The sequence below is a fragment of the Lipotes vexillifer genome, unplaced genomic scaffold, assembly GCF_000442215.2.
Source record: "Lipotes vexillifer unplaced genomic scaffold, Lipotes_vexillifer_v1.1 scaffold1191, whole genome shotgun sequence".
NCBI classification, from domain to species: domain Eukaryota; kingdom Metazoa; phylum Chordata; class Mammalia; order Artiodactyla; family Lipotidae; genus Lipotes; species Lipotes vexillifer.
In genome coordinates this window covers 353,729-366,588 of record NW_006799014.1, presented here as the reverse complement: position 1 = coordinate 366,588, position 12,860 = coordinate 353,729, and the positions used below count along the sequence as shown (strand labels likewise).

The 12,860-nt window shown below is 42.3% G+C and overlaps 1 protein-coding gene across 1 annotated transcript in view; it reads right to left on the bottom strand.

Annotated features, from left to right (window-relative positions):
- The window catches only part of SPMAP2L (sperm microtubule associated protein 2 like), a 64,482-nt gene extending 55,827 nt beyond the window's left edge, over positions 1-8,655 (bottom strand). Inside the window, exon 1 of the mRNA XM_007471279.1 lies at positions 8,271-8,655. Coding sequence (XP_007471341.1) covers positions 8,271-8,655 — 385 coding nt within the window. The remainder of the gene's footprint in view (positions 1-8,270) is intronic.
- Between the last annotated feature and the right edge of the window lie 4,205 nt (positions 8,656-12,860).

Here is a 12,860-nt window from a genome sequence, read left to right as displayed (position 1 = left end):
GATAAACTAGCATGATGTTCACTGCGTGGAAGGAAGGGGGCACCTAGTTTAGGGAGATAGGGAAGCCTCTTCGGAGGAAGTGACACTCTACCTGTGGAAATGAAAGACAAGAAAGGGCCAGATATCGGAGAGGGGAGAAAGGGAAATGAGATAGGAAGAGCATTTCAGACCAAAAAACAGCAAGTGTGAAGGCCCTGAGGTGAAATTAAGTGAAAGGCGCAGCAAGACAGCAGTCAGGGTGGCTGGAGGGAAGGGAGCAAGGAAAAGGAGAGCAGGTGAGGCCAGATCACAGTGAGCCCTGGAGGAGTTTGGCTCTTACTATAAGGCCAACAGGAAGGAGCCTCTAAAGGATTCTGAGCAGAATGATGAATAGCATCTCCCTTTAAGAGATAATCAGAACGTTATGGCTGTGTTATGCCCTTTAGATGTTTGTATTTTATTCCGTAGCAAACAAACCACATTGCTCCTGTTGCCACTGGAGCCAACAGTGGGATGATCTGGCTTGTGCTCCAAGCCATGTGATGGGGAAGGCTGCCATCTGCTGGGGGGAAGCATGATTAAAAAGCTGTTGTTTCCTGATGGGGACTGAGGCACTCCTACACGGGGATTCCCGCTGCATGTAGAAGTAAAGCGTTTTGTAACACGATAAGGATCAAATATCAAAGTATAACTACTCTCCACTTGCCCTCTACCCTGCCTCCTTAAGGAGTCCATGTGTGAGCTGCTCAGCCTCAGGTTCAAACGGGATACCACTGACCTATAAAGGAAAGGCAGGGAGCACCTCTCAGGACAGAACTAGGGGGCACAGGCGGGCAAGAGAGAGGCAAGCTGCAGCTTGAGAGAAAGAGGAAAGGTATTCGTGGGGAACAGCTGTCATGGTGACTGGGACTTGGGAAGAGATGTGCCTCAAGAACATTTCAGCAGGATTTGCTCTGTGTTAGATGGTAGAATTCCCTTGAAGGTACTTCGGTAAGACCTACATTATTTCTCAAAGCTTTCTGAAGTAAAATTTGTGCTTGTTTTTAGGTGCACTATGGTTTTGAAGACCGGTCTTAAAGCAGTCCAGGTCTATGCTGGGTATGACCATGTAAACAAACATTGGGATGTTCTCTGACACGACAGATTAAGCTATATAATCATTACTACTATTCATTCTTCCTCAATCCTCTGCTAGGCACAGCTCCCCACTGCCTTAGCTCAGGGTCATTTGGGCAAGAGATAGGAGAATGTGGGAAAGGGTTTTGCTTGAGGGTGAGAAGGCAGAGGCAGGAAGAAGGCAAGCCCTTCCATCTGGTTCAACAACAACAAAAACTGGGACCTCCATGCAAACTAGAGCTCAAAAATATCACATCACCAAGCTAACTATTAAGCTGTGTCTCCTCTCACACCCCCTTGGTCTGCACTTTCGTGACCTTTTCCTCTTGTTTCAAATATATGTTTCATGTTCATTTCCACCTGATTTCATCTGTGTCAAGATAGCACTGGCAACTGAGTAGGCACTAAGAAAGTTGGGTTTATAACTCATACCATACACCAGGATAAATTCTAAATGGATCAAAGATTTCAACGTTTAAGAAAAGAAAACCCATGGTGAATTCTTTCATCACCTAGAAGTAGAAAGAGACATTTCTAATTATGATTCAATACAGAAGCCATAAAAGAGGTCAGCACTGCCATTTGACTCAGAAAAATGAAGTGACGGTCCTATAGGATACTCCAGTCCACTTTACTTTCTATGCCATGGATGTGTTGAGGATGTGTTTGGCCTCCCCAACCACACTGACAGTCCAAGGATGGGATCCACGTCTTATTCGTCTACAGCTCAGTGCCTATGCCCTGAACATAGTAAGTGCTCAATAAAGTTTAACAGTGACAGTGATGACTAGTGACGACACATTAGTAAGGTGTTAGAATGATGGAACTTACTCTACAATATACATTTTTTAAATGTGCACACAACCAAAACTGCCTTGGCTCAGTCATCTCAACACCCTCACAGGACACAAAAGAGTGCCTTAGTATATTCTCAGTAAACGTCTTTCATATGAAGAAATATTTGAGTGAGGGGCATGGTGACACGCTGACTAAATATGGCCTAATGTTTACATTATTTTATGTAAATATATAAATATACTCGCTGCTTATTGAATTAACATAAAGACTTGCTGGAATTTTTAACAAGGAAAATCTAGAAGATAAATTCAGAAGATAGAAGCTGTAAAGTAGTCCTTTCTAAAGCAAAGTCTGAAAACTTTCTATACTGGGACTTCAGGGGGGCTACTGTGGGGCAGCACAGACAGGCAAGGCCCTCTAAAAGGTAGGCTTTCCCACCCTTTAAAAACATGGGCTGAGATCTGAACAGAAATTAACCATGAGATGATCCTAGGAAAACAATAAACATCTAGGGAGAGAAAACCACCCATGCAGATTCTGAAGCAGGAGCAAGTATGAGATTGGCCTTTTAGGGGAAGAGAAAAGAAGCCAGTGTGACTGGGGCAGAGTGAGCAGTAGGGAGAGTGGTAGGGAGTGAGGTCAGAGAGCCCGTGGAGCTCTAGAGACCCCTACAAAAGGTTTGGGTTTATCCTAAGAGCAATGGGACACCACAGGAAGGATAATATAGTAAGGGAAAGATGTGATTCAATTTGGTTTTTAAAATATCCCCTCTGGCTAAGGTAGTAAAGACCTGAAAGGGAACAAGAGCAGAAGCAGGGAGACTACTCAGGAGGAGAACGTAGAAATCCAGGTGAGAAATGACTGTAAGCAGGATGAGTGGGATGATGGCCGTAAATGACCGCAAGTAGCAGAGGAAATGAATGAATTCAGGAAATGGTCTGGAAAGAAAACAAAGAGAACTTACATTGGATGCATTGGATTTGAAGGTGAAGAAAAAGGAATCAGGGAGAAATAGATTTGGCGGGGGGGGGAATCAGTCTTCAGTTAGAAGACCAAAGGAGGAACAAGATTGGGAGGAAAATCAAGACTTCTGTCTCAAAGCATATTATATTTGAGGTGCCTACGATACATCCAAATGAAGATGTCCAGTAGGCAGTTGAATACAAAAGTGTGGGACTTTAAAAACATGAGCAGACCAAAGAGTGTATTTTTGGCAGAGTGATCTGGTACACCTTTATAAGGAGGTGACAAATACTTGAGGGAAGAGTGTCCTGGCAGAGGAAAAAGCAAGTGAAACGATCAAGGTGGGAGCAAGGAGGCCCACGTGGCTGGAGAGCAGAGACAGTGGGGAGAGTGGTGGGACATGAGGCTGGAGAGGCAGGTCAGATCATGTGGGCCTTGTAGGCTTACTTAGGACTTTAGACTACAAACTCTGCAAGATGAGAACCCCCTCTGGAGAGTTGAGAGCAGGAGCGTTGTGTGTAATTTATGTTCTAAGGGATCCCTGTGACTGCCACATGAACCACGAACTGGTGGAAATGATGTGGGGAAGGCATGAATGTGGCAAGAGTGGAAGCTACTGCAGCAGACCAAGCAAGAGACGATAGTGGCTTACAAAGGTGATGAATGCTTGGATGTTAAGAATGGTCACTGTCAGGCTTCCCTGGTGGCACAGTGGTTGGGAATCTGCCTGCCAATGCAGGGGACTCGGGTTCGTGCCCCGGTCCGGGAAGAGCCCACATGCTGCAGAGCGGCTGGGCCCGTGAGGCATGGCCGTTGAGCCTGCGCGTCCAGAGCCTGTGCTCCGCAACGGAAGAGGCCACAACAGTGAGAGGCCCCAAGTACAGCAAAAAATAAAAAAAAGAATGGTCATTGTCATGACATATTTCAAAATTAGGGTTTGCTAATGGCTTGGCGGCAAAGTGTAAGGGAAAAACGGGTGTCAAGAATGACTCCAAGGTTTCTGACCTGAGCACCTGGATGAATGAATTGTGGTGCCATTTGCTAAAATGGGGAACAGTGGAGGAAGAGCAAGTTTGGGGGCAGAAGTAAGAGTTCAGTTATGGATATGTTAAATTTTACATTTCTACTAGATATTCGAGTAGGGTTGTTAAAGAGACAACTGGTTACAAAACTCTGGAGCTCAAGAAAGAAATGGAGGCTGGAGATAATTTGGGAAGACATCAGCATACAATTAAAGCCACAGAACTGATGACATCATCCAGGGAGCAAGGAAAGTTCTAAAGAATCTGAGAGAACTGAGCCATCGCCCACTTCAACCTAGAGGATGGGAAAACAAAGATGATCTAGCAAAGGAAACTGAGTCAGGAGCATTCAGTGAGGTAGGATGACATTGAAGTGGTATCCCAGAAGTCAAGTAGAGAAAGACTTCCAAGAAACAGGGAGTGAATGTGTCAAACAAGTAAGATGAGGATGAAGAATTAGCCATTGAATTTGGCAAGGTAGAGGTCATTGTGACCTCAACAAGAGCAACTTCAGCTAAGTAGAGGGGATAAAAGCTTACGTCGGTTCTCAAGAGAATGGGAAGAGAGGATGGAGACAATAACTCATAAACTATTTTGAGGAATTTTCCTCTCAAAAGGAGCAGAGTATAGGAGTGGTATCTGGAGGGGTACATGGGGTTAAGGGAAGGTTTGGTTTCTTCAAGATAGGAGTTATTGCTGCATGTTCATGTGCTCATGGGAATGATCCAGTGGAGAGGGAAATAAAATGATGTGGGAAAGAGAGGGGCTAATTTTAGGGGCAAAGAGCTTAAAGTTAGGTGGAATAGGATTCAACATACAGATTGAGAGAATGGCCTCTGGTAAGAACAAAGATAGCTTGTCTATTATTAACAGGACAAAAGGTAGAGTATATATGTATAGATCCTGGTAGTTTGGTAGGTTCCATGTTAGCAAATGAATTGATTAGGGAAATGTAGTATGATTGCCATACAATCACTGAGAGCAATGAAACCACACTTGAAGTTCAAGGTCATGGATCTAAAGGTCAGTCAACACAGTTGTTTGTTTTCCCTTGTCATCCTTTTTTTTTTTTTTTTTTTTTGCATCTTTTCAAGTGCAGGCAAGAATTGGATTTAACTAAGCAAGAATGATAGAGGGAGAGAGACAAGGGAGCTAATACTTGCAAGGAAGTGATTCCACTGGTAGACCATGGACTAAGGTAAGGAGAGACAGAAGGACATAAGGTAGTAAGTGATATATAATGAACAGTTGATAGCATCAGTGGATTAGAGGTCCCTTTGAAGCTAAAGAATTGAGAGGGTACAAGGAGGAGTAAGTGAGCTGGAAAGATAGATGTGCTTAGAGATTAGAGTGCTTGAAACAGACATTTTGGATATGATACAGCAATTGACATTATCAAAGGCTAATGCAGTGGGTGTCTAAGATGCAGTGAAGGATCCCATCATTCAAAGTGAAGAGGTCAAAGAACTAAGAAGGCAAATGGATCACCTATACTGAAATATCCACACAAAAAGGTGTCAAAAGGGTTGGCGGTGGGAGAAAGACAGTAAACTAGAGCAGTTTCAGTGGAGTGGAGGAGAAAGACGCCTAACTAGGTGGGTAGAGAAGAGAATGGCAAGTAAGAAAAAGGAGTCAGTGAGTACAGATAACTCTTTTGACAAGCTCTGCAGTGACTTGCAGAAAAATGGGGCTGATGGTGCGAGAAGGAAGGGTCTGAAGAAGACGTGGGGTTAAGGATTATTTCAAGATAGAAGATTCTGCTCAACATCATTAATCATTAGAGAAATGCAAATCAAAACTACAATGAGATATCATCTCACACCAGTCAGAATGGCCATCATCAACAAATCTAGAAACAATACATGCTGGAGAGGGTGTGGAGAAAAGGGAACCCTCTTGCACTGTTGGTGGGAATATAAATTGATACAGCCACTATGGAGAACAGTATGGAGGTTCCTTAAAAAACTAAAACTAGAACTACCATACGACCCAGCTATTCCACTACTGCGCATATACCCTGAGAAAACCATAGTCCAAAAAGAGTCATGTACCACAATGTTCACTGCAGCTCTATTTTCAATAGCCAGGACATGGAAGCAACCTAAGTGTCCATCGACAGATGAATGGATAAAGAAGATGTGGCACATATATACACAATGGAATATTACTCAGCCATAAAAAGAAACAAAATTGAGTTATTTGTAGCAAGGTGGATGGACCTAGAGTCTGTCATACAGAGTGAAGTAAGTCAGAAAAAAAAAAATACTGTATGCTAACACATATATATGGAATCTAAAAAACAACAACAACAAAATGGTCATGAAGAACCTAGGGGCAAGACAGGAATAAAGACGCAGACCTACTAGAGAATGGACTTGAGGATACGGGGAGGGGGAAGGGTAAGCTGGGACAAAGTGAAAGAGTGCCATGGACATATATACACTACCAAACATAAAACAGATAGCTAGTGGGAAGTAGCCACAGAGCACAGGGAGATCAGCTCGGTGTTTTGTGACCACCTAGAGGGGTGGGTTAGGGAGGGTGGGAGGGAGGGAGACGCAAGAGGGAAGAGATATGGGGATATATGTACATGTATAACTGATTCACTTTGTTATAAAGCAGAAACTAACACACCATTGTAAAGCAATTATACTCCAGTAAAGATGTTAAAAAAAAAAAAAGATAGAAGATTCTAGAGTATATGTGTATGCTCATCGGTCTGATTCATTAGAGAGAGACTGATGCTGTTAGGAGAGAGAGGGGATAACTGCAGGAACAAAGGTCTTCAGGAGACATGAGTGGAATCCAAAGCACAAGTGGAGGCTTTTGCCTCTCGTAGAAAGAGGCACAGTTCTTCCCTGAAACATGAGAAAAGGGAGAATCCATGGGTGCAGGTTAGAGTAAGGCAATAGATCAGCGGTAAGAAAATAAGGGAGTTCATGACATCGCTTCTAATTTCTCAAGTGTGAGGCAAAATCTTCCGCTGTTTGGGGTCAAAGGTGTGAAGGCTGGAGTAGAGTAAAGAAGGCATTTAGTCATCTCACAGATTAGAAGAACTAATTTATTAGGTGAATAAAGTGGGCTTGCTAGGCAGTGCCAAGTGACCAGCTGAGATTTGTGGTCATGAAATTGAAATAAAAGTAGTCAGTATGATTGTGTGATTTTGTACAGGAAGAGTCAGCTGCTCAGGTGTAGGCAGAGGATGGATGGGTGGGCTTACCCAGGGTTGAGGTTTTCCCAGGAGAAGTACGGTGAACAGCCAAAGAGCCAATGGGAGGTGAAGATGTTGTGAGCAAGCAACTGACATGACAGACCATAGAATCAAGGCTGATAAAGACAAGTCAAGGAGAAAATGAGATGAAACATGGTCAGCCAAGGAACTGGAAGCCTAATGTGGACAAGGAATTGTTCTGGGTGGAGTCATCAATGAGAGGCCATAAGTGAGCTGGATGTTTATACCCAAGTCCCATCAGCCCTGTTAGCTTGTGATCTTGGTGATGACTGAACATACACTAAGCACTTAGTAAATATAGCTTGAATTTTTGTTCAATGAGTGTTTTGTTACTACATCTTTAACAATGTAATAGCATTTATTGAGCACCACCATGTGCTAAACACTGAGAAAACTATCCTCCCTTCAAGGATCCCTCGCCTTAGCTGAGGAAAATGATAGTGATATAACCCAAAATCTTAAGTGCTATAATAGACGTATGTTCAAAGTGGCAACCCAGAGGACTGCAATGACCAACTGTAGAGAAGCCTTAAGAAGGGCTTCATGACAGTGATTAATCGAGGACAGCTAGTGACAGTGACTAATCAAGGACAGCTAGGAAGTCCCCAGGTGGAGAGAGAGCAGAGTGAAGAGACTGTTTCATCACCAGAGTCTCAATTTCCTATCAGAGCTTCTTGAGGTCCAAAGACAGGGCATTGCAAAACAGCAGGTAAATGACACAAGTGTTATCCTCCTTTAAAACAAAATGGAAGGGACTTCCTTGGTGGCAGAGTGGTTAAGAATCCACCTGCCAATGCAGGGAACAAGGGTTCAAGCCCTGGTCAGGGAAGATCCCACGTGCCGTGGAGCTACTAAGCCCGTGAGTCACAACTACTGAGCCTGCACTCTAGACCCCACGTGACACAGCTACTGAGCCCTCGTGCTTAGAGCCGGTGCTCCACAACAAGAGAAGCCACCACAGTGAGAAGCCCGCGCACGGCAATGAAGAGCAGCCCTGCTCGCCGCAACTAGAGAAAGCTCACGCAGCAGCGAAGACTCAGTGCAGCCAAAAATAAATAAATAAATAAATTTATATGAAAAACCGAAAAGGTTCCTTGCAGGCAAACCTTCCCATTAGAACCCCCAAAGGGACCCCCAACACCTACCTCTCAGGGAAGATGGCAGAAGCCGTGGCGGGAATCTGGTCAGCAGAGACGGGGAGATCATCACACCAGCTCTGGGAAGCAACTCGACTTCGTGGGGCTTGTGGGGCTCGCGGGGAGCATGGGGCCCCTGGGGCTTATGGGGCTTGAGGGCCTCACGGGGTGGATGAGGCTCGTAAGGTGCATGGGGTTTGGGGGGCCTGTGGGGCTCACAGGGCTGGTAGAGCTCGTGGGGCTTGGGGATCTGGTGGGACTCTGCACACCCCTTGGACTCGCCTGGCTGGTCTTGCTCGCCGGCCTCCTCGGCTAACCCCTCGGACTCCCCAGGCTGGTTGTGCATGTCAAATATGCTGACTACAAAGGGCTTCTGGAGGGCTTCGGAGCGAGCGGATATTTCTGCCATGTCATGCCCATCGGACAGCCCAGAAGAACCCGAAAACTCCTGGCTCTCCATTGGCGGCCCAGAAGCTCCCGCTGGGCGACGGCCGGAGGCTGCTCGCCTTCTAGAAGATGGGAGAGGATGGGCTGGCGGCCCGCACTCCGCGCGCCCCGCCCCAGCGGGCCAACCCAGACGCAACGGCAGCGCGCAACAAGCCCCGCCTCTGGGCCCCTCCCTGCACGTTCTCCCGTTGCCAAGAGGACGCACCAAGCTGTGGGGATCCACCTGGGGCCCCGCCCCTTAGAGAGGAGGCAGGTGAAAAAGAGAAAAGGGGCAGGCTCCTGATCAGCTGTTCTTGCTTCCCTTTCTTTAAGTCTGTTTCTAAGCGCATACACTTGCATATAGGATCATTATATCTTCTTGCAGAGTTGACCTCTTTATTATGTAATTCCCCTCTTTTAAAAAATTATTTTTCCAGTTTTATTGAGAAATAACTGACATACATCCCTGTATAAGTTTAAGGTGTACAGCATGATGGTGTGATTTACATGTATTGTGAAATGATTACCATGATAAGTTTAGTTAACATCCATCCTCTCATATTGATACAATAAAAAAAATTTTTTTTTCTCCTTGTGATGAAAATTCTTAGGATCTACTCTCTTAACAACTTTCCTATAATGCATACAGCAGTGTTACTATAGTCATCATGTTGTAGGTTCCATCCCTGGTGCTTATTTATCTTATAACTGGAAGTTTGTATCTTTTGACCACCTTCCTCTAACCAACCCCCTCCTCCCAATCCATATAACCACAAACCTGATTCCTTTTTCTGAGTTGGGTGTTTGTTTAATTCCACATATCAGTGAGATCATATAGTATTTGTCTTTCTCTGTCTTATTTTGCTTAGCATAATGCCTTCAAGGTCCACCCATGTTGTTGCAAATGATAGGATTTCCTTGTTTTTTAATGGCTGAATAATATTCCATTGTATGCATGTTTGTATGCATGTATATACATATATATATATACACTACAAATTCTTTTATCCATTCGCCCATCCATGGACACTTAGGTTGTTTCCATGTCTTTGCTACTGAAAATAACGCTGCTAGGAACACGGTGGTGCAGATACCTTTTTGAGTTAGTGTTTTCATTTCCTTTGGATATATTCTCAGAAGTGGAATTGCTGGATTATACGGTAGTTCTATTTTTAATTTTTTGAGGACCCTCCATATTGTTTTCCACAGTGGCTGTAACAATTTACAATCCCACCAACAGTACCAAAGATTCCCTTTTCTCTACATCCAAGCTGGCATTTGTTACCTTGTCTTTTTGATGATGGCCATTCTAATAGGCTTGGGGGGATACTTCATTGTTTAACTGGCATTTCCCTAATGAGGAGTGATGTTGAGTATCTTTTCATGTACATGTTGGCCATTTATAGAACTTCTTCAGGAAAAATGTCTGTTCAGGTCCTTTGCCATTTCTTATTTTATTTTTTCTGCCATTGAGTTGTCTGTGTTCTTTATATATTTTGAATATTAACCCCTTATCAGATATACAGTTTGCAAATACTTGTCCCATTCCATTGGTTGTTTTCTCATTTTGTTGATGGTTTCTTTTGCTGTGTAGAAGCTTTTTAGTTTGATGTAGTCCCACTTATCTTTTATTTTGCTGCTTGTGCTTTAGGTATAATTCCCCTCTTTATATTTGATAATTTTCATTATTCTCAAATCTTCTGTGTCTGAAATTAATGTAGCTACTCCTGCTTTCTTTTGATTAGTGTTATATCTTTCTTCATTCACATAATTTTAATCTATATGTCTCTTTATATTCAAAGTGAGTTTCTTGTAAGCAAGAAGTGAGTTTATGGATCTTTTACTTTTTAATCCACTCTGAAATTTCTGTCTTTTAATTGGTGCATTTAGACCACCGACCTTCAAAGTGATTATTGATTTAGCTGGATTAATAGCTACCATATTTTTACTGTTTTCTTGTTCTGTTGTCCTTGTTCTTTGTTTCTCTTTTTGTCTTCCATTCTTTTTCTACCTTTTGTGGTTTTAATTGAGCATTTTATTTGATTTCATTTTCTCTCTTTTCTTGGCATATCAGTTATAACTTTTTATTTTTTTTAGTGGTTGCCCTAGAGTTTGCAATATACATTAACAACAAATCCAAGTCTACTTTCAAATAACACTATACCACTTCACAGGTAATGTGAATACCTTATAATAACTAAATAATCCAAATTCCTCCCTCTCATCCCTTGTATCATTGCTGTCATAACATTTATACACACATATCAGCATACATAGTCAAATATAATGTTGCTATTATTATTTTGAAGAAAATGTAATCTGTTAGATCAATTAAGAATAAGACAAATGAAAGTTTTAATTTTACCTTCACTTATTCCTTTTCCAATGTTCTTCCTTCCTTTATATAGGTCCAAATATCTGACCTATATCTTTTTCCTTCTGTCTAAAGAATTTCTTTTTAACATATCTTGCAACAAAGAAGTACTGGCAAAAAATTCCCTCAATTTTTGTCTAAGAAATTTTTCTCCTTCACTTTTGAAGGATTTCACAGGGTACAGAATTCTAGGCTAATGGTTTTTTTCTCTCAACACTGTGAATATTTTACTCCACTCTTTTCTTGTTTGTGTGGTTTCTGAGAAGCCTAATGTACTTCTTATCTTTGATCCTCTATAGGTAAGGTGTCTTTTCCTCTGGCTTCTTTCTGGATTTTTTCTTCATCTTTGATTTTCTGCAGCTTAAAAGTGATATGCCTATCTATAGTTTTTTGTTGTTGTTGTTGTTTCTGTTGTTTTTTGTCGGGGAGGGCATTTGTCCTCTGAGCTTCTGGGATCTGTGGTTTGGTGTCCAACATTAATTTGGAGAAATTCTTAGTCATTGTTTCAAATATTTATTCTGTTCCTTTCTTTTCTCTCTTTCTGGTTTCCCATTACACACATGTTGCAACTTTTGTAGTTGTCTCACAGTCCTTGTATATTCTGTTCTGTTTCTTTCTAGTCTTTGTTCTTAGATTTTCAGTTTTGGAGGTTTCTATTGAGGTATTCTCAAGCTCAGAGATTCGCTCCTCAGCTATGTCCAGTCTTTTAACAAGCCCACTAAACACATTCTTCATTTCTGTATGGTGCTTGTGGTATCTCTTCTGTATTTTTTGCATTTTAGTATGTCTTGTAGTTTTTCTTGATAGCCAGGCATGATGTACTGGGTAAAAGGAGCTGCTGTAAACAAGCCTTTAGTAATGTGGTGGTGAGGTGGGGGGGAGGGGGAGCATTCTATAGTCCTATGATTAGGTCTTAGTCTTTTAGAGACTAAGTGCCTCTGGATTGCAAACTTAAGTCTTAGTTTTCTGCCCTTTTAGGTGGAACAGAATGTCTAGAGTGGGCTGGAGTTGGGTATTTCCCCCAGGTCAGTTAGGCTCTGGTAATAACCCAGCAGGCTAGGCTCTGGTTAACTAGTTTCCCCTGAGGGCAGGCCTTGTTAAGAAGGACAGAGTGCTCTGGCATATTTCAAAAATTTTTTTCCCCTCCCTTGGAAGCACCAGGGGATTTCTCTCCAATATTTATTATAGGAATCTGGTCAAGGTTCTGGAGGTAAATCTCAAATAATTGGGGGCCTCTCCAATGACTGGGTTCCCCTAGAGTTTTTTAACTTTCAGATTACTCCACTTTGCACAACCAGCAATTCATCAGTCACCATTCCGTTTTTTCTACCCTGGGGTTCCCATGGGGAGTTTCCCACTATAAGTCTCTGCTCTGGTAAATTGTTAATCTCTGTATTCTCCTGTTGCTCCCTCCAATGCTGATTTTTTAGTCTGTTCAGCTTTTTAACTTGTTAGAATGGAGTGGTAGCTTCCAAGCTTCTTACATGCTGGACTCAAAACTGGAAGTCCTTTTTTTTTTTTTTTTAAAAAGCTCAAGACAGGACACTAAGGTTTGAAGTTGGATTTATATCATGTCTGTAGGTAAACAGAGTTATCACTCTTACAAAATATTTCTAGTAAAGAATGCTTATCTATATAAAAAAGCTAAATATCAAGAATTTAAAAAACAAATCCTCACAGTGTTCTTCTTTTAGTGCAATAGTTTCTTAAAAAGAAGCCTTTCCTAAATCTTTCTGAATGCTGTTAATTTATATTTCTATGTGGGTTTGACAGTGCTTACTTTTCTTATTGCCCTATCCTGATATTTCTTTCCC